Raw genomic sequence first — 19,330 nt, 5'->3', positions numbered from 1 at the left:
CATTCTATCCTTCTCCCTCCAATCTTCTGTTAACATGCATTCTAATATTTCAATTTTTTCATGAAATGATGAATTCTTTCAGTGTGACCGAACCCGGATTTTCGAAGACAAATACCGTTACTTACCAATGCTGCCATGGATACAGGAGAACTTTTAAGAACCAGACATGCGTCAAAGGTAATAATAAGTTTATTTTGTGTTGCATGTACCGGAAATGGCTGTTCACTATACGAGTATGATTATTCCTATCATTGCCTCATATTTATACAATACAAGTTTAGATTCATAAAATGTTAGATTCTTCTTCTTTAGTCAACAGCCGAATCTCAAAACTGGTCACAAATGCAAAAGTACACAATTATAACACTAGAAGTAGAGTCAGACTAGCTTTAAGACAGCATAGGTTAAAACTATATGAGGAAATTCCTCCTTACATTGGTGCTAAGTTATACAACTAGTAGTTCTGATAGAAATGATTCCATTAATTTTGAACAAAGTTTTTCCCATGTTTGGCTACTAGCAGTACATCAGTATCAACATGATTACAACATTATCAACTTCGTTATTTTCAGCATCAACATGATCAAGTATCTCTATACTGATAGTCTGATGTCTTGATAATGACATCATATAGCCGAAACATGTTTTGAGTAAACAATTTAAAAAAGGGTACTTGAATTTCTATTTTTATTTATATTCAATAGTCGCTTCCTAAAGAAAAAAGAAGAATTTCCTAAAGAAAAAAGAAAATTTGATAGTCTGAACTATTAGTAGCAAAGTTGTCCAATCCATACGACTAGTAGTTCTGTGAACAGTAGACCTCGCGCAGTTATAAACTGCAGTCTCCTCTTATACTGTCCATCAGAGTAAATCCTGTCTGTATATCGTGTCGGCGAGATATCGGTTTGAAAACGGCTAATGACTGTTTGGGTTGGTGTATCAAAATGCTAACATCAAAAGCTAATCTCCTTCAAGACATACTGGCAACAGGACAGCCCGAGTTTAAAGCAGAGAAAGTTCGAAAGACAATACTATGTTATTTTAGTTACTAATTGCTTGCGTTATTGCAAGCAATCAATAGTTGATTTAATAGTGCATAAAAATTGCATTCAATGAGGCATGCAATTAATAGTCTACACAGCTGCTGATGTTTTACCAAGTTACATTGAGATATTGAATTGTATGCGTCATGACATGCAATTTATAATCCATTTAACAGCTGATTTATGATGAACAATTCTATAGTCTGATTTTTAAACCTTGTATATACGCCGACGCGCAATTTAAAAAGGGACATACCTGTCAAATTTCATGAAAATCTATTACCGCGTTTCGCTGTAAATGCGCAACATATAAACATTCAAACATTTTAACATTTTAACATTTCAACATTTCAAAATTTTAACATTTATACATAAAGAGAAATGCCAAACCGTCGACTTGAATCTTAGACCTCATTTCGCTCGGTCAATAAATTGCTTGCCGAGTTGAAGTCCAAGTCAATGAGCGTCAGCTTATTCAAAAAGAGTTTATACAGCTCTCTTGCTGCAAAGGCTTACTATAGAGTAAACGAATTCTGTAATCCTTAGTACATATTGACACTCACAAGTTGTATAAATACAAGTAAAGGCACATCGTTCTAACTATCTCAGTTCAATTTTTGGTGTCAGTTTAAATTTCCAGATTATATATTTTTGACGATTTTCAACTGTTTATTATATTGTACTGTATGATATACTGTGTTGAATAAATGGATATCTTATCTTATCTTAGCCGTTGGGCTGGTTGGCAGCAACTCTCCATGCCTCTGTCATCCGCCATCCTTCTGATTCATATTTGTGAAAATCGTATTTTATTTCATCAGAATTTTTCTTATCTATTGATATAAATTTTTTGTTACTCATTTGTCACTACAGAGTGTTCCACAATATATTTAACAGTCAAAAACTATAGATTCTACATCAAAATTCACACTATGAACAGTGAGAGATATTATGGAATTTCTCCATATTTAGGTAAAATAAAAACGATATTGTCAGTTCCACATAATTTTTTTGAGCCAAACTTAAGTTTCAATGCACTAAGGCATCTTCTTCAGTGGTATTTTGCATTGAAACTCAAGTTTAGTTCAAATAAATTATGTGGCTCATTTTTATTTCACCTTGATTCTAAATAAAATTTGCAACACATAAAGTTTCTTTTATCGACCCAAGTTTTTGAGATCGGTTTTTCGATATTTTTAAAACGTCAATAACTAGAAAACAACCATTCAAAATCGAATTCCAAGGATATGGTTCGAAAGAGGAAGACATTTTCAATGAGATGCATATAATTAAATGAATAATCAGCTGTTCTGAATAGTGAGTTGTGTTTTTTCTGGCTCTAAATTTTGTCAAAATTACGGAAAAATGTTCCAATTAATGGTGATTTGAGTGTGATATTTTTGGTTTTTATTCTATTTTTGACCGTCAAAATTTAAAATTCTTAGTTTTCGTTGTTTTTTAGTGAAACTGCACTAAATTTTAGAAAAGTGAAACCATAACCCTATTTCGGACTTGTTATCTAAATTTGGGAGAGAAATAGTACAAGGAGTATCCTCAGTTTTTCTCTCCCAATCAGTGCTACTTTGTAAAAATTATAAATAAATAAATAGATAAATAATAAATAATTTGTTCATTTTTGGCGTTTCTGAGCTTTTAATGAACGCTCAAAGTTGAAAGAGTACATTCATCCAGTTTAAAGCTAAATTTCAATCAGTTTGAACACTCATAAAAGTTCAAAAAAAGGAACAAGCTATATGAATCTAAACTACTCTAGAACATGATACGCCATAGTGGAGTAGGTCAATTTCCACACAGAGAACACTAAACAAGTAGAGGACACATTATAAGAAATTTTTATTGTAACTAACTATTGTATGTAATTGTAAACTATCTAATGTTTTATCTATCTTGTTTTATATTACATTTTACAAGTGGTAACCCGTCCTGTCCTCAAACCACAGGTTTGTGGTACAGTTAAGTTGGTGCAAAACCCAAAAATGAGAAAAAGTTTGGTAATTGTGTGATCTAATATTTTCTGTAATTGATTCAATAGTTAAAGTTTTTTTTGGGAATAAACATTTATTTATTTATTATTATTTATTGGAAATTTCTTCCTCATTCCAACCATATCAGAATTAGATTTTGCCTAATAATTTCCTACGTTTTTCAAAAATATCGAAAAATCGATACATCTCGAAAACTAAGGTCGATGTATGAAAAATTTAAATTAGTCATATTTTGCTGCAAATTTAATGTAGAACCTATGGTTTTCGGCTGTTACACCTTTCGTGACACTCTGCATAATACAAGATTAGATTCATATTTGTTGAAATCGTATTCATGAGAATGTCTGTTATCCATTGGTAGTATCAATTGCTATCCATTTGTTTGTTTGTTAATATTTTATTTTATTTCAACCCCCTACACTCAGACGAATAGTCTTGTAGGGGTATTCCAGTAAACATGCTCTGTATTACAATTTAATCTGTATTTTGTATGGAATAAAGAATATTTGAATTTGAATTTGATTTATTTTCAGTTGAGGAAAAGCCAGTGACTGATGTGCTGACAGATATGGGAGCATTAATGTTCGATGCGTTGGTGCGAAAAACTGGCCTGGATGAGAAACTAGATGCCCAAAATATGACTGTCTTTGTTCCCACTGACGAAGCTATCAGTGTGTTTCGCCAGAGTGATGATGTAAGCTAATCATTCATTGATTGATTGATTGATTGATTTATTCATTCATTCATTTATTCAGTCAGTCAGTCATTCATTCATTCATTTATTTATTTATTCATTCATGTATTCAGATTATTTGAATCCATCATCAAATATGCTCAATTTACATTGACTTTGTGCAATCTCTAAGCAGTTGGAAGTAAAAGTTGTCGAGATCGATTTAACAGAATCTCCAAGTTTCAGATGATTGTGTAGGAAAATTGAAGGGTATGATCACATTGGATATACTTATGCATATTCATTCATAGGCCAAGGTCAATGATAATAAAATACTTATAGACTCAAGTATGTTCTGGAGCCACTGACAAGCCTCTTCTCGATAAATTTATTATTAATTTGAAAGTACATAGACCGGTAAAATAAATTGATCAGTGAGAGTATATTTTTGTTATTCTTAGTTATTATTTATTTTTATTTTATTATTATTATTATTATTTTTAATCTTTTCTATTCCATCTATATCGGTCTGCTTGGGAAATCAAATAATTTTTATGTAATGTATTCATGAATTTTCATTCATTCAACAACATTTATAAATCATATTTCTTGAATTGGCTCAGAAGCAGGTGTAGACAAGAATTGAATTGATTCATATTCATATCATATCTTCAATTTCTCTTCTTTCTCTTTTTTAGAATTGAATAAGCTTTTATTTCATCTTTCCTTCTTCTTCTTTCTCATCTCTCTTACTCTTCTCCTTATTTCATTCACTCCTCTCTCTTTTTCATAACATTATCTTTATTATATCTACTTATAATTTATATTATCTAATTTGATTCTATTTTAACTTCCAACAGTTAACTGTTTTTATTTGTAGTAGGAATACTGTTGTATCTTGTTTATTTGTATTGTATTGTACTGTTGTTTAGTGCAACGGGTCTATCGAGACCTAGCACATCATAATACAAATCAATCAATCAATCAATCTCCAGCAGCATGAACTTTAGTGAGCCCTCCGTGATATTAGTATTGTGGGCACTCAGATATCAGGTGTTGCATATCAGATTGATTAACATTATGGTATGATCACATTGGATACACATATGTGCAAGTACACGCGTGGTCATGCATTACCAAGCGCGCAGATGAGAGAAAAATCTAGAACACTTACACTGAACGAGTGCACTTGCTGGTTGCGTTCAGTGTGATGAGCAGGTAAAGACACAACATGTTTCAATGGCTCTTTCCAAATTTTGTTTCTCGGCTCATGCATGATCTCACGTGCAATTGCACCCATAAACGCATCCAATGTTATCATACCATAATGTTAATCAAGCTGTCCGTTTCAAACCGGGGTATTTTTTAGTCATGTACAGGCTTATGCCCAAAATTGTTTCTTTTCAAATTTATACTACAGCCCAAATCGAAATCTAGGTTAAGCTTTTATCACTCATTAAAATAACAATTTACACTTCAAAAAACAAAAAATTCTTCAATTGAAAATAGATATCATAAATAACTAAATTTCACAGAATTAGAATAACGTAGTTTAACAAGTAAAGTAGATAAACATTTCTTTCGTCTTTCAAATGACGTATTTGAAGCTACGCTACGGTGGTGTAAAATAAGCTTAATCTTATTGAAATATTCGAGTAAAAAACTTATTGTGGAGCTACACATTAAGAATCTTCTACTAACTAACAAAATTAAAATCGTCGAGTTTCACAGTATCATGTCATCATGCAGTTATTATATAGGAAATCTTTGTACGAACCAACCGAAATAAACCCTAAATGTAATAAAACAAAAACATAAATAAAACCCTGTGTTATTTAATGTGGTATTCTGATCTTTGTAGTCGGCAAAGACTGCATCTTATTTGCATCTCAACTAATTGCAGACAAATGAAGAATGAAATACAAAAATATTGTTTAAACAGCTGTGACCGATTGCCTGTGTGTGAGGGTAATTCCTCCAAGAGCAGTCAAATACCATATCTTTAAGAGTAGCCCTCAGACGGTGGTCAAAAATCCTCACTTGTGTATTTTGATTTAGACCAATGACAGATGATGATTTTGTTTGATTGTTAACGGAATTCATCTTGTTTTTGAATCCAAGTACACTAGGTTCTAATAAAGGATTAAAGTCTGCAAAATTAAATCATAATGTAAAGTGTATTATTGTATGATGTCAAAATGAAAGAGATTTGATTCAATTTTATGTAGTTGGTGATCACAGCTGTCAAACAAGATTTTTCAGCTAAAAATAGCGCATAACGAGATGGCCCCTGACTGCCACCCCAAACAATGCAAACCAGAAGCCATCTCGTTATGTACACTGCGTTTATATCAAGCTACAAGCTTCATTGCGCATGCTTGGCGGGTGATCAGCGGTCATTACCGACTGCCATGATTTGAACGACATTTCTAGAGCTCCTCAATTATTCGACTATCTCTTATCTAATGACAGGCTTGATAGTAGCTATATACCTTTTTGAGGATCCTGTCTCGGTTAAGCAAGCCTTGGTAGCCTAGCAATTAATACACCAACCAATCAAAGTCAAGGTTCAAATAGTTCATTCCAAATCTTTCATAGATTATTAATTACAAACTCAATACATAAATGTCACACTATTAAAAAATACACTGTAAAATCAAGTTCATTCCAAATCTCTCATGTTTCATTAATTAAAAACTCAAAACTGTATAATTGAAATTGAAATTTATTCATAACACTGACAATTAACAAGCAAAATAAATGAACTTAAAAAATCAGTACATCTATTTGTATAAAAATGAGAATAATTAAAAACTAACAAAAACATTATGTAGCTAGGATTTTTCCCGTTATTGGAATAATCATTCACCGGACGAGACCCAATGTCTCCCAGCCACTGCAACACTATCGTGAGCTCTGAACTCTCCCACCCAAAACATCACTTTCGAGAACTCTTGAACTACATTTTCATTATTATACCATCTGAATTTCTGATTACGCTATCACATTTAACTTAAATTCGAGTTTATTGTGATTCCCCTCCCTCATCAATATACGTACTCTTCAATTACTTACAATACAATCTGACGTTTCGAGAATTGAAATAATGTTATCACGTCTATCTGACTTGGATTCTACTTACTTTGAGTGACTGGGGGCTGTATATTTGAGTGTATTTCAAACTATTAAAGTTGAAAAAACAACATACAATATGTTTATATATGTTTAATATTACATTAACAAAAACATTAAATTGAAATTTATTCATAACACTGACAATTAACAAACAAAAATAAATGACTTAAAAAATCAGTACATCTATTTATAAAAAATGAAAATAATTAAAACTAACAAAAACATTATGTAGCGTCAGAGTTATGATTATTCATAAGCTATTAGCTGAGTTGAAGTTACCTACTCTGAAAATTAAACTATTTGACCTTTGCAAGAGACAGAAGCCTCGAAAAAAATTATTACACTATTATAAAATACACCATAAAATCATAATCCTTAAATTATCCACTATAAGCCTTTTTATATAGAACTTTTTGTTTTTTTATACTAGTAAGTTTATTGGGTTTTTCTTAGATAAGAGGACAGCTTTATTTGATCGCCTTTTGTTTGTATAGTAAAATATTGACTTATTTAGAAATTAGTAGATATAATAATGATGATATAATAATAATATGACAGTTCATGATCTCAATGATATGATGTGTAGTAACTGTTTATGTTTCAATGTATATAAAATGTTGACTTTGTCTTGTGCTTTGCGGCTTGTTGACAATAAAATTGTATTTATTTATTTATTTGTAAATATATGAATATGAAATGAAAAAGACTAAGAAATTGTCAAAAAACCACAGATTTATTGACACCTAGAAATCTAAGTATCTTTCTAAGAAATCTTTATCAAGTATCATAAATCTATGGTTTTTTACATTTTCTTAGTCTTTTTTATTCAACATGAATAATTACCACAATATCAACTACACAAAAAGTGATATATTAATATACCAAAATTCTTATGTAAATCATGGTTTGCAAATAAACGATTCACTCTTCAAAAAACATTTTAATTTACAGGGTTGGGCAGGGAGGCATGAATGATTTAAAATAACAGTTACACATTCATTTTTAAACGAAGCTCAAAATTTTTTTTTAGTATGTACCTTGGGTGTTACCACTATGAAAATTAAAAGAAAAAAATTAAAACATAAATTATGTATGTAAAATAACATCTGTTTGTTTTCAGTTATACAGTTTATACAGTTTTCTCAGGAAAACATTTTTTCTGATCATTACTTTTTGAGATATGAGCGCCTGAAGTTTGAATTTTTGGGACAGAACATTTCAAATTCGGTAAGATATAAATCCATGAGATTTAGAGGATAAATTCTTCATGGTATTGTTGATCTAGTAAAACAAAAATTCTCTGAAATTATCAATTTTAGAAAAAGTTATTTAATTTACCAAAAATAACTATCTTAAAAATTGATATTTTCAGAAAACTTTTGTTTTACTAGGTCAACAATACCATGAAGAATCTCATGAATTTATCTCCTACCGAATGTGAAATGTTCTGTTCCAAAAATTTAATCTTTAGGCGCTCATATCTCAAAAAGTAATGATCAGAAAAAAATTTTACCTGTGAAAACTTTTTCATTTTGATAGCTTGATGATATACAAATCGAAAAACTTTGAAAAATATCACGAGTAGAAAGTTTATTTTTAGTCTTTGCACAGCCTTAAATGCTGTACGTTTTTGTCCATAAACTCCTGTAGACGTTGTGAGAAGTTGTCCATACTCCTCTCAAGCATTGCACGTGGTACCGCTCGAATTTAAAACTGTTATTTCAAATCATCCATACCTCCCTGCCCAACCCTGTATTTTCAAACACATGTTACAATAGAAAATTACTCTGACGAACTATTACTCAATGTTTAATACAGAACGAGCTAACAATTGCACTCTACTGACTAATCACAATACTGCAGACTATACTTCAATAATATAGTGGTTGTATGCAGTTTTTACTCATATAACTTGTATGAATATTATGAATATTTTCCTTTTTAGATCACAGTCGACAGAATACCTGATAATCCAATTCAGGTAATGATGAATGATGACCCTTCACTTACAAATGAGATTCCAAGGACCGATCGGCAGCTGGGTATCAGGAATAAGCCAATGAGTAACAAAGACATGATCCTGGCTCAGACAACCCCTGGCTTTATCGAGCTGGCTGACTTCACCAATGAAAAGGTACATTTATGCTAAAGTTTCTACTTTTATTAATGCTATACAACTGTTTTATTCTCATAGATATAAATAGATCAATCCAGTAACAGATACCAATAGAAAGATGCATTTCTATATCTTTTTATTGGTATCTGTTACTGGATTGATCTATTTATATCGGGTAAAACCTATCTCAATGCGAGCATGAGACGGTCAAGCGAGAACAATACAACTGCGAGACCCTTGGCCAGGTAGATTTAGCACATTTTCGACCCTTGTGCAATGAAGCATTTGCCTCATTATATGCTTTACTAAAATTTTTCTTTGATAATATTAGAATTGGCTCAAAATTGTGTTGCATGATGATGAAATTCAACCATTTTTCTAAATGAGCTCTATTTTCCAAATTTAAGTAGAATTCTGAATTATAAATTCTAAGTGTGGAATAACGTTACTAAACATAACAGGATGGGGGCATATGCTTCATTGCATTTTTTTTTATTCGATGACTATTTTATTTACTACACTATATTATATACCATACAATTATAAACCCTCTACGATTCTACTTATACTACTCTACATAGTATAGAATCTATACTTAACAGTATGATATAATATATAGTAGTAAATAAAATAGTCATCGAATAAAAAAAAAATAGAGCTCATTTAGAAAAATGGTTGAATTTCATCATCATGCAACACAATTTTGAGCCAATTCTTATATTATCAAAGAACAATTTTAGTAATAGCTTCACTATTCTATTACCTAATAACAGAATATCTATACTATAGATATTCTGTTATTAGGTAATAGAATAGTGAAGCTATACTAAAATTGTTTTTTGATAATATTAGAATTGGCTCAAAATTGTGTTGCATGATGATGAAATTCAACCATTTTTCTAAATGAGCTCTATTTTTTTTTATTTGATGACTATTTTATTTACTACACTATATTATATACCATACTGTTAAAGTATAGATTCTATACTACGTAGAGTAGTATAAGTAGAATCGTAGAGGGTTTATAATTGTATGGTATATAATATAGTGTAGTAAATAAAAATTTAATAGTCATTGAATAAAAAAAAAAAACATCAGGACAAGGCTCTTTGGGCCGCTGATTCCATGGATTAATTGGGCACTTTCATTGTACATGTCAAACAATTCATGTTTTTTGTGGCCCAGAGTTATAAATAGGACTTGTAATAGGACTTGAGCAACACTGCATAGTGGCCCAGCACAAGTGCGTTTACAATTTATTATATGTGAGTGATACGTTTATAAAAATGATGATGATGGTAAACCATAAACTTGAAGAGAATACACCATTAATTAGGAACTTACAAGTTTATACATTTGATTATATAAAACTAATTTCTTAGTGCTACTTGATATTTTTCAAACGATACATATGTCGAGTTGTAAGTTGCGGACCAGAGTTTTGAGTTTTGGAGTAAATTTTGAAAATATATTATATGTTGTTAAACTTATCTGAATGGGGGCATAAGGAGATCTATTGTTGAATATTGACTGAACATTGATTGACATGGGTTGACAGTTATTGTTTCTCATTCCACCAGCGTTGAAGGAGGAGTATTGTTCTCTCTTTCTCTCTTGACCGTTCCATGCCCCCATCCAGATAGGTTTTACCCGAAATGCAAAATAGTTCACTTTAAAACTATTGATTTGTTTTACTTTAGCTTCTTATTCATATTCAAATGAATTTTCAATTCACTTTGGTAGAATATCCAAATCAATAATAAATGCATAATAAAATATAGATATGATTCTTCACTTCCCATTATAAAAATTATGTTCACTCTATATTCTAGCACACATTTCTAATGATAAAACAGTGAAAATTTTAGAATCAAAGTCAATAAATGGGAAGTTATTCCAGAGGTAAAAGCTTCAAGAGTTGAAACAAGATGAAGCAAAAAAGATCAATTTCATAAAAAAGAATGAAAACTGGTGGACAAACCAGAAAAAGGTTATCAAGTCCTAAAAATTAATGATTATCACCCAGCGTCTTCTGGTTTGAGAGCTCTGCGACTAATAATTATAAAATAAGTGGAAATCCATTAACATGATAATGAATGTGTAGTGATGACAGGTTATAAAGCCAACAATATATTTTAATAAATGTTCATATAAACGAACTAATATTTATAGTGAGGTCCACGTTATAATGGCAGTGTTTGATTAGCAATGGTATTGCTATCCTTGTATATCATTCAACAAAGCTGATAGCGTTATCTCTTTTTCGCTTTGCTCTGTTGCCAGATCTTCTTTCAACAATCTAGAATTAATAATTAATTAACAATATATTTCATATTAATATGAAAATTCATTATGAAATTATTGAAAATATAATTTCTTGCTAAATAAAATATAGCCCAATTGATTATTTTAAACGAGAATGAACAGTTAATATTACATCAATAAACCTGTATCAGCTACCGTCTATAGAAGGCATTGACAAGACAAAGGATCTGCAACGTTTATCTCCTATCTTTCTCCGCTGCCATTATAACGTGCACTATAGTTCAATAGCATATTACAAGGATGTTCTAAGTTGCTCTTACTAAGGCAACAACATCAGATGTAGTCATTACATTACAAAATGAAATGATAAGAATAATTTTTTGATTCGTTCTTCAGGTACTTATTAGCAGACATATCTCCACTAATAGAATGGGAAAATCTCAAGTACCTTTATGAAATGTTTTATTAAATTACCACAACATGTTTCGCTTATTAATAGCCATTTTCAAGTGGGAATGAAATAAAATAAACATCATTACATTATAAAATAAGCATCAGTCATTACGTTACAGAATGAAATGATAGGACTCATTTGATTCATTTTCAGGAACTTATTAGCAGACATAACTCCACAAATAGTGGAAAAAATCTCAAGTGCCTTTTTTGAAATGTTTTATTAAATTACTAAACCATGCTTCGCCTATTAATAGCCATTTTCAAGTGGGAATGAAATAAAATAAACATCAGTCATTACATTACAAAATGGAATGATAAGACTCATTTGATTCATTTTTCAGGTACTTATTAGCAGACATAAATCCACTAATAGTGGAAAAAATCTCAAGTGCCTTTTTTGAAATGTTTTATTAAATTACTACACCATGCTTCGCCTATTAATAGCCATTTTCAAGTGGGAATGAAATAAAATAAACAACTCTATTAATAATAAAAAGTGAGTGTAAATTCATCAACTTAATGATGAATGAAATAAAATAAACAACTCTACTAATAATAAAAAGTGAGTGGAAATTCATCAAATTAATGATGAATGAAATAAAATAAACAACTCTACTAATAATAAAAATGAGTGGAAATTCATCAACTTTAAGATGAATGAAATAGTAATTTCTTGGACAATTTTTTCAGGTACTTACAAGTGAATTCAACTCCACTCTTCGTTTGAATGTCTACCCGGGGCGCAAAGGGCCCGTAGTGACTGTGAACTGCGCCCTTATCACATCACCTGACAACTACGCCACCAACTCAATCATGCACATGGTTGATAGAGTCAACCCCTCAGTCAACCAAAACCTAGCTCAGCTACTTGAAAACGCCGAATTCAGCGAGTTCAAAGCATGTAAGTGCAAATTTTTTACTTACATACACACTTTTCAATACTTAAATTACGACATAGAAGTTTGGTTTTTATTATTATAAGCTATTAGCTTCTACTCAACAGTGTTGAAATGGGCACAGCGCCCGAAAGCGCTCCACAAATATGAATAGAAGCTAATAACATTTCGTGGGCATGTAAGGAAAATCCACTAAGTCCATAAAAGTAAATTTCTAATTTCTAACATCAATCATTATTTCCTTATAGTGATTTTTCACAATATAGTTCCAATATCGGGGGACCGAGCTTCGCTCTGGAGTGTAAAAGCATAGAAAAGTTGTAACGAAAGATTGAATTTATAGTTTATATTTATTTATTCATTTTCTCAGTTGTACAATTATTTTTACAGTTGTATAAGGAGGCACAACAGGCTTATGCCCAAAACTGTCCCTTTTCAAATTTATACTACAGTTCAAATCAAAATCTAGCTTAAGCTGCTATCACTCGTCAAAAAAATTCATTCACACTTCAAAAACAAACACATCATCAATTACAAATAGATATACTATGAATTCGATTTAGAATGATATACTATGTTTGCTACAATATTTGTTAATATACTATGTACTACAGCATATTTGTTATATTCTACACTAACAGCATATAGTTGAATCGCTAACCGAAGAAAATAAACATGACCAACTTTTTCAATTTTTTTTTCAATAAATCAACTATTTAATGTAAGATACATAGTTTACTGTAGAAAGGAAACATGTCCAACTGAAAGCATTGTAATGGCGACGTTTTGAATATATCGTTTACTGCAGGTTTCTAATAAATTTTTTATCAAGTTTTTTGTATCTCCTGTAAAATTATGAAAACTGGACATGTTGCCTTTCTGCGGTTAGCGATTCAGTTACTATTTCGGTAAAGAGAAATTAACAAAAATAAGTTTCTCTTGCTGGATTATTTTTCTCGTGAGATCAGCTGAGGAATAACCCACACATGCACTCGCTCACTCACTTCCATTACGGTATCGACAGACGACAAAAAATCCAGCTGTTTTTCCAAGGACGTATTTATCCTTTCAATGTCCTTCAGCGAGTTATCCCAGGGTTGAGACCTAGTTCAATTGAATTTTCATATCATAAACCTACTTTGTTCCAAATTTCGTGAGAATCGTTAGAGCCATTTTCGAGATCCGTTGGATATACATAACCAGATAACCATATACAGAAATTGCTCGCTTAATATAATAGGATACTGTAAGAAATTAAATATTCTTCATTTGTTCGATAATTAATTATTAACATTCATAGTTTTTAATAGAATTATTTAAAAACTTATAAATAATCAAAGTTTGGAAAAATTGGACTTGGTGCACTTTCCTTCTACGCCCACGATTTAATCATAAAAATTATCACTATTATTATATTATTTACAACAATACTGAAGGATTAAAGCATAATTTTTTTAACCTATTTAGTGAGAATCACTTGAAAAACTGTCAATATTCCTAATGAATAACATCAATGCTATCCCATTCAATCTATACTGACAGTTTTAAGTGAATCTCTCTATAGTATTTTTCCAAGATGTTAAAATCTCATTGGAACATAGATCCTGTAAGTAATAACCTTAAGCTGTGTTTACACCGGAGTTAATAACAAAAGTTTTTAAATTTTTGTTATTAACTGATGTTAATAGCAAAAGTCATTAACACAAATTAATGTCATTAACATTTTCTCTAATGACAAGGAATTTTCTGTTGAAAAAACACGAGTTATTAACTCTTGTTGAGAGAAATTTTTGACGATTCAGTCAAGTTTATAACTTTTTGTTATTAACTCGTGTTATTAACTCCGGTGTAAACGCAGCTTTAGAAGTTATTTATTTAGAACGAAAATTTTACCAAAATCTCATGATTCTTTTCAAATCATAAATTATTGAATTATTTCAAGCTACAAATTAATCATGAATTATTTCAGATCAATAATGAAATTTATTGTAAATATAACCTCAATTTATAGAAGTAATTTATTTTAGAACTTGGAATAGATTCGGTTTTGGGCAAAGTTAACTTACTGATTATTTTCCAGTATTGATGTTATATTTACAATTAAATTTATAAATTTCATTATTGATCTGAAATAATTCTTGATTAATTTGTAGTTTGAAATAATTCAATAATTTATGATTTGAAAAGAATCATGAGATTTTGGTAAAATTTGCGTGGTACCTCAAACCAAGCATCGCTGTGCGCTGAACGGGGTCAGTCTAACGCTCAACTCAAACTTACGCGACTCAAGTCGAGAAGAGACTGCGACTTTAGTCTCATCTCGACGCAGCATGTGTTTTAAAATGGTGACACTCAGTCCAGTCGATTCTAGTCTCCGCGACCTCGCGACTGTGAGACTGAGTCGAGTGTCGACTCGTCATGTTGGTCTAGCCTCGACTTGAATTGCGTAGTACCATGCATTTTTAATGGAAGTGAGGTTATGTTTGGTGAAAGCGATGTTTTATCATTTTAGATAAGTAATAAGAATTAGACAAGGCAATTTATTCATAATAATTATTATAAAATTTGTTACATGCTAAGTAGTGACGAATTAGATCTTATATTTTTAATAAAGTAAGGTTAGAAAATGGAATAGCATGGAACTGAAGTAGTGACAATGAGCAAGAAAGTCGTAAGGTCGAGAGACTGGAGTCTTACGATTTGAGTCGAGCTAGTGTGAGTTGAGCCTAATAGTTCTGATAATTTGGCATATTTCTAACTAGTAGTTCTGTGAACAGTAGACCTCACGTAGTTTTCTCATCCACAAGTATCTGATGTCACCTGTTCTAGTTGATTCAGTTGAATCACTATTCACAGTTGAATCATAATTTACTCAAAAACTCACTCATGCTAATAAACTCAGTTCACATTTGAATTTGTATCCCATATGATGATTTATCCAGTTTCGTGATAATTTTTCCATCTGATGAAAATATTTCTCAACTATTTTAAAAATAATTTTTCACAATCAAGAATATTATAATTTCTTCAGCATTATTCAGTTAATTTAATCATTTTTTATTTTACCTATTAAATTTGTTTTTCAAATGTGAGAATATTGATACTGATGGGCAAGTATCATAAAAAATATTGAAACCCTACCTTATAGAAATAGACACGGCCAGACATCTGTGTAATGCATGCAATGTGAATAATCCACTTGTCAGCTGATTGATTATTAAGTTAATAGTTCTATAGTTTGATTGATCCTATCTTCAAAGTAGATGATATATATATATATATATATATATATATATATATAATATATATATATAATATATATATATATATATATATATATATATTATATATATATATATATATTTAGTGATATCAGAGTATGGAGGAATTCCTTTGAATGAAAAAGACTGAGAAATTGTCAAAAAACCACTGATTTATAATTTCAAAAATCAGTGGTTTTTTGACAATTTCTCAGTCTTTTTCATTCAATATGAATAATTACCACAATATCAACTTCTCAACTACACAAAAAGGAATTCCTTTTCTTTTCTTAGTATCCTTAAAATGCAAAATTTCAAAAAACGTTGTGTATACATCGACGCGCAGTTGAAAAAGGAATATTCCTGCTAAATCTCAACGAATTCTATCAACGCGTTTGGCCGTAATCGCGTTACATACAGACAGACAAAAGCAAATCGAGTTGAAACATAGACCGAACGTCAATAAATTTCATGCATTAATATGCATGACAGGTACCTTAAACAGGTACCTTAATGTTATTATTATTTTTTATAAACGTGTTAATTACATATACCAAATTGAATAGTTCTAATATAATTATTTCGAATCTCTTCCTCTTCAATTCTTCCCTTTTTCACACTCCATTCCTTACTTTTAACCCTTTACCAGCCTATTGCACGGGTAACTATAGTTGGGTAGGTATTTTTCCTCCTTTCTTCCATTTCAGCACACCCACCATGAAGGTTGTGTTTTATATATTAGAATTTGTATTTTGATTGTATTTTTTATTTTATTATAAGTTTGTGTTGAATAGAATTATTGATTGATTGATTGTTACAGTGTTGGTAAACAACGGCCTGTATGATCGTCTCTCTGAAGAAGGTCCATTTACTGTTTTCGCCCCAACCAACTCAGCCATCTACAAACTGGATGATGGTCTCAGAGCTAAATATAGCCGTGGAGAAGCATGCATCAAGAGTAAGTAATCTTAAGGGTTGCCACTTTTCCTTTTCCACTGACTTGTGTAGTTGATAGCTATGATTCAAGTCACCCTCATGTAATAGTTGCTGATGTATATCTGATGTAATAATTGTCAATTCTTCTTAGATATGATCAATTTTATTTTATTCTTCAAGAAAATTAGCATTGTTCAGAGTTGCAAAATAGAATTGACTTTGAAAATCTTCTTCATTGTTCGAGAACATTGTTGAATTCAATGAACGTCTAATCTTCTTTAGATCTTCAAGAGAATTGTTCAATTAGAGTTGCAAAACAGGATTGGAGATATAGAGTTGCAAAAATCTTCTTCAGTGTAAAACTCCTTTTAAAGTTAAGTTAGATACTATTATAACCACTCGTTTCATTCAAAAACTAACCTTGTATTGACTTTTGCAGCTGTGTTGAAACACCACATTCTGGGACACACCGTTTGCTCGTCTGCAGCCAACAATGGAAGCCGCATTTCGACCGTGAACTTGGCCAATGACTGGCTGCACATTCATATGGACGAGTCTGGAAATATTGTGCTTGATGACAAGGCTAGGATTGTCGAGAAAGATATGGTCGCCACTAACGGTGTTCTCCATGGTCTCGATAAAATGCTCAATCCCAAGAATGGTATGATTATCAATAGTTTCATCATTATCTAACGATAATAAGTTTATTTATTTATTGGATTGAGCAAAAATACAATAGACGGAAAAGAAAAAACAGGCTATTGCCCAAAACTTCCTCTATTTTCTAATGTTGTCTCACATCGTCCTCATATTATCTACAGTGATGTTGAAAATATATGTGTATAGAAGTATTCACTTTCCCTAATAGGGGTAATACAATTATTAAAATGAAATAGAATTCCTCAATAACATAAAAAAGATTTTTGTGTATAGGAGTGTATAAGGCTCAACTCACACTTAAGCGAGTCAGGTCGAGAAGAGACTCGACTCTAGTCGAGAGCATGTGTTTTCAAATGGGTGACAGTCGCGGAGACTAGAATCGACTGGTCTGAGTTTCACAATTTGGAATCACATGCTCTCGACTAGAGTCGGTTGAGTGTGAGTTGAGTTAAATTGCTCAGAGTTTTTTTGCTGAGGATGATGACCACATGGGCTCCAGGCTTGTGCGCGGGTAATGAGACGGATTATAATGTGAGATGAGTGGACCTCTGTATCTTTAGGTGGGCTCTGAACCACCGGGTAGTGATTTTTTAACTTATAAAAGGAGTTGAATAAGAGTCACTGTCTAGTAAACCCCTTTAGTGTTCAATTTTCTGTCAATTAATAATTTTTATGAAAGTTTTTCTTTTGGATATTTACTTACTGGACCAAAAGAGAAACGTTTAACTATTCAAAAACCATGGTGAATCAACCGGTTTAATTTCAACTATACGTTTCATAATCAACAATTGTTTAAATTTCATTATAAGAATTTGAATTTGAATTATAACTGAATGAAAATTCACATACATATGTTATCAAATACACTAAAAACCTCTGCTACAGCAAATATTTAAAGATATCTTCTCGTTGCTATCTTTACTATGGTAATGTTTTTCATATGTTAATAGATGAATTAATGAATACTTCTGGAATTGATTTAGAATATCTCAGAATTGATCATTATTGCAAATTAATCAAAAATTAGTATTTTGTACTTGTCGCTTTTGTTTATCACTGTATCCTATACTATTAGATCTCATGATAATTCACAATTATGATTAGGTTGTAATATGAATGTATCACATATGAGTACGATTGATTTTCAGTGATGAACCAATTTCCCATAAATATATTCCATTGGTTTCAAGTATAAACTATCAAGTACTAAAGCATTTCCACAGATCTTACAACATTTTTCAATTATGGGTGTGTATGATGTAGTTGAGCTTTTACAACGTAACCAAGTTATAAAATTCATTATTTTATTGCCAATGCCAATAAGTGAGTTTGACTTTGCTCTTGTATCAAGCCACAGAATATCCATGGATAGAGCTATACATGAGTTTTTTTTGTAATTATATTATTTTATAATTGTGTATGAAAATATTCATGATCAATATTTTATATTTTCACATGTATTTAGCTCAATATTTTAATCCACAGAATATCCATGGATTAACTGATGGAGCTATACATGAGTTTTTGTAATTTATTGTTTCATAATTGTGTATGAAAATATTCATGATCAATATTTTATATTTTCACATGTATTTAGCTCAATATTATAATCCACAGAATATCCATGGATTAACTGATGGAGCTATACTGAGTTTTTTGTAATTTATTGTTTCATAATTGTGTATGAAGATATTCATGATCAATATTTTATATTTTCACATGTATTTAGCTAAATGTTATAATCCACAGAATATCCATGGATTAACTGATGGAGCTATACATGAGTTTTTGTAATTTATTGTTTCATAATTGTGTATGAAAATATTCATGATCAATATTTTATATTTTCACATGTATTTAGCTCAATATTTTCCAGTAGTGCCT

At 30.9% G+C, this 19,330-nt stretch overlaps 1 protein-coding gene across 1 annotated transcript in view; it reads left to right on the top strand.

Moving 5' to 3' along the window:
• LOC120354760 (transforming growth factor-beta-induced protein ig-h3) overlaps nucleotides 1-19,330 on the top strand; it is a 110,337-nt gene that overhangs the window by 66,380 nt on the left and 24,627 nt on the right. Inside the window, exons 5-10 of the mRNA XM_039442360.1 lie at nucleotides 83-177; nucleotides 3,583-3,743; nucleotides 8,803-8,991; nucleotides 12,385-12,595; nucleotides 16,671-16,808; nucleotides 17,226-17,447. Coding sequence (XP_039298294.1) covers nucleotides 83-177; nucleotides 3,583-3,743; nucleotides 8,803-8,991; nucleotides 12,385-12,595; nucleotides 16,671-16,808; nucleotides 17,226-17,447 — 1,016 coding nt within the window. The remainder of the gene's footprint in view (nucleotides 1-82; nucleotides 178-3,582; nucleotides 3,744-8,802; nucleotides 8,992-12,384; nucleotides 12,596-16,670; nucleotides 16,809-17,225; nucleotides 17,448-19,330) is intronic.

The sequence above is a fragment of the Nilaparvata lugens genome, chromosome X, assembly GCF_014356525.2.
Source record: "Nilaparvata lugens isolate BPH chromosome X, ASM1435652v1, whole genome shotgun sequence".
NCBI lineage: Eukaryota > Metazoa > Arthropoda > Insecta > Hemiptera > Delphacidae > Nilaparvata > Nilaparvata lugens.
The sequence above is the reverse complement of the archived record's forward strand: the minus strand, read 5'-3'. Positions and strand labels throughout refer to the sequence as shown.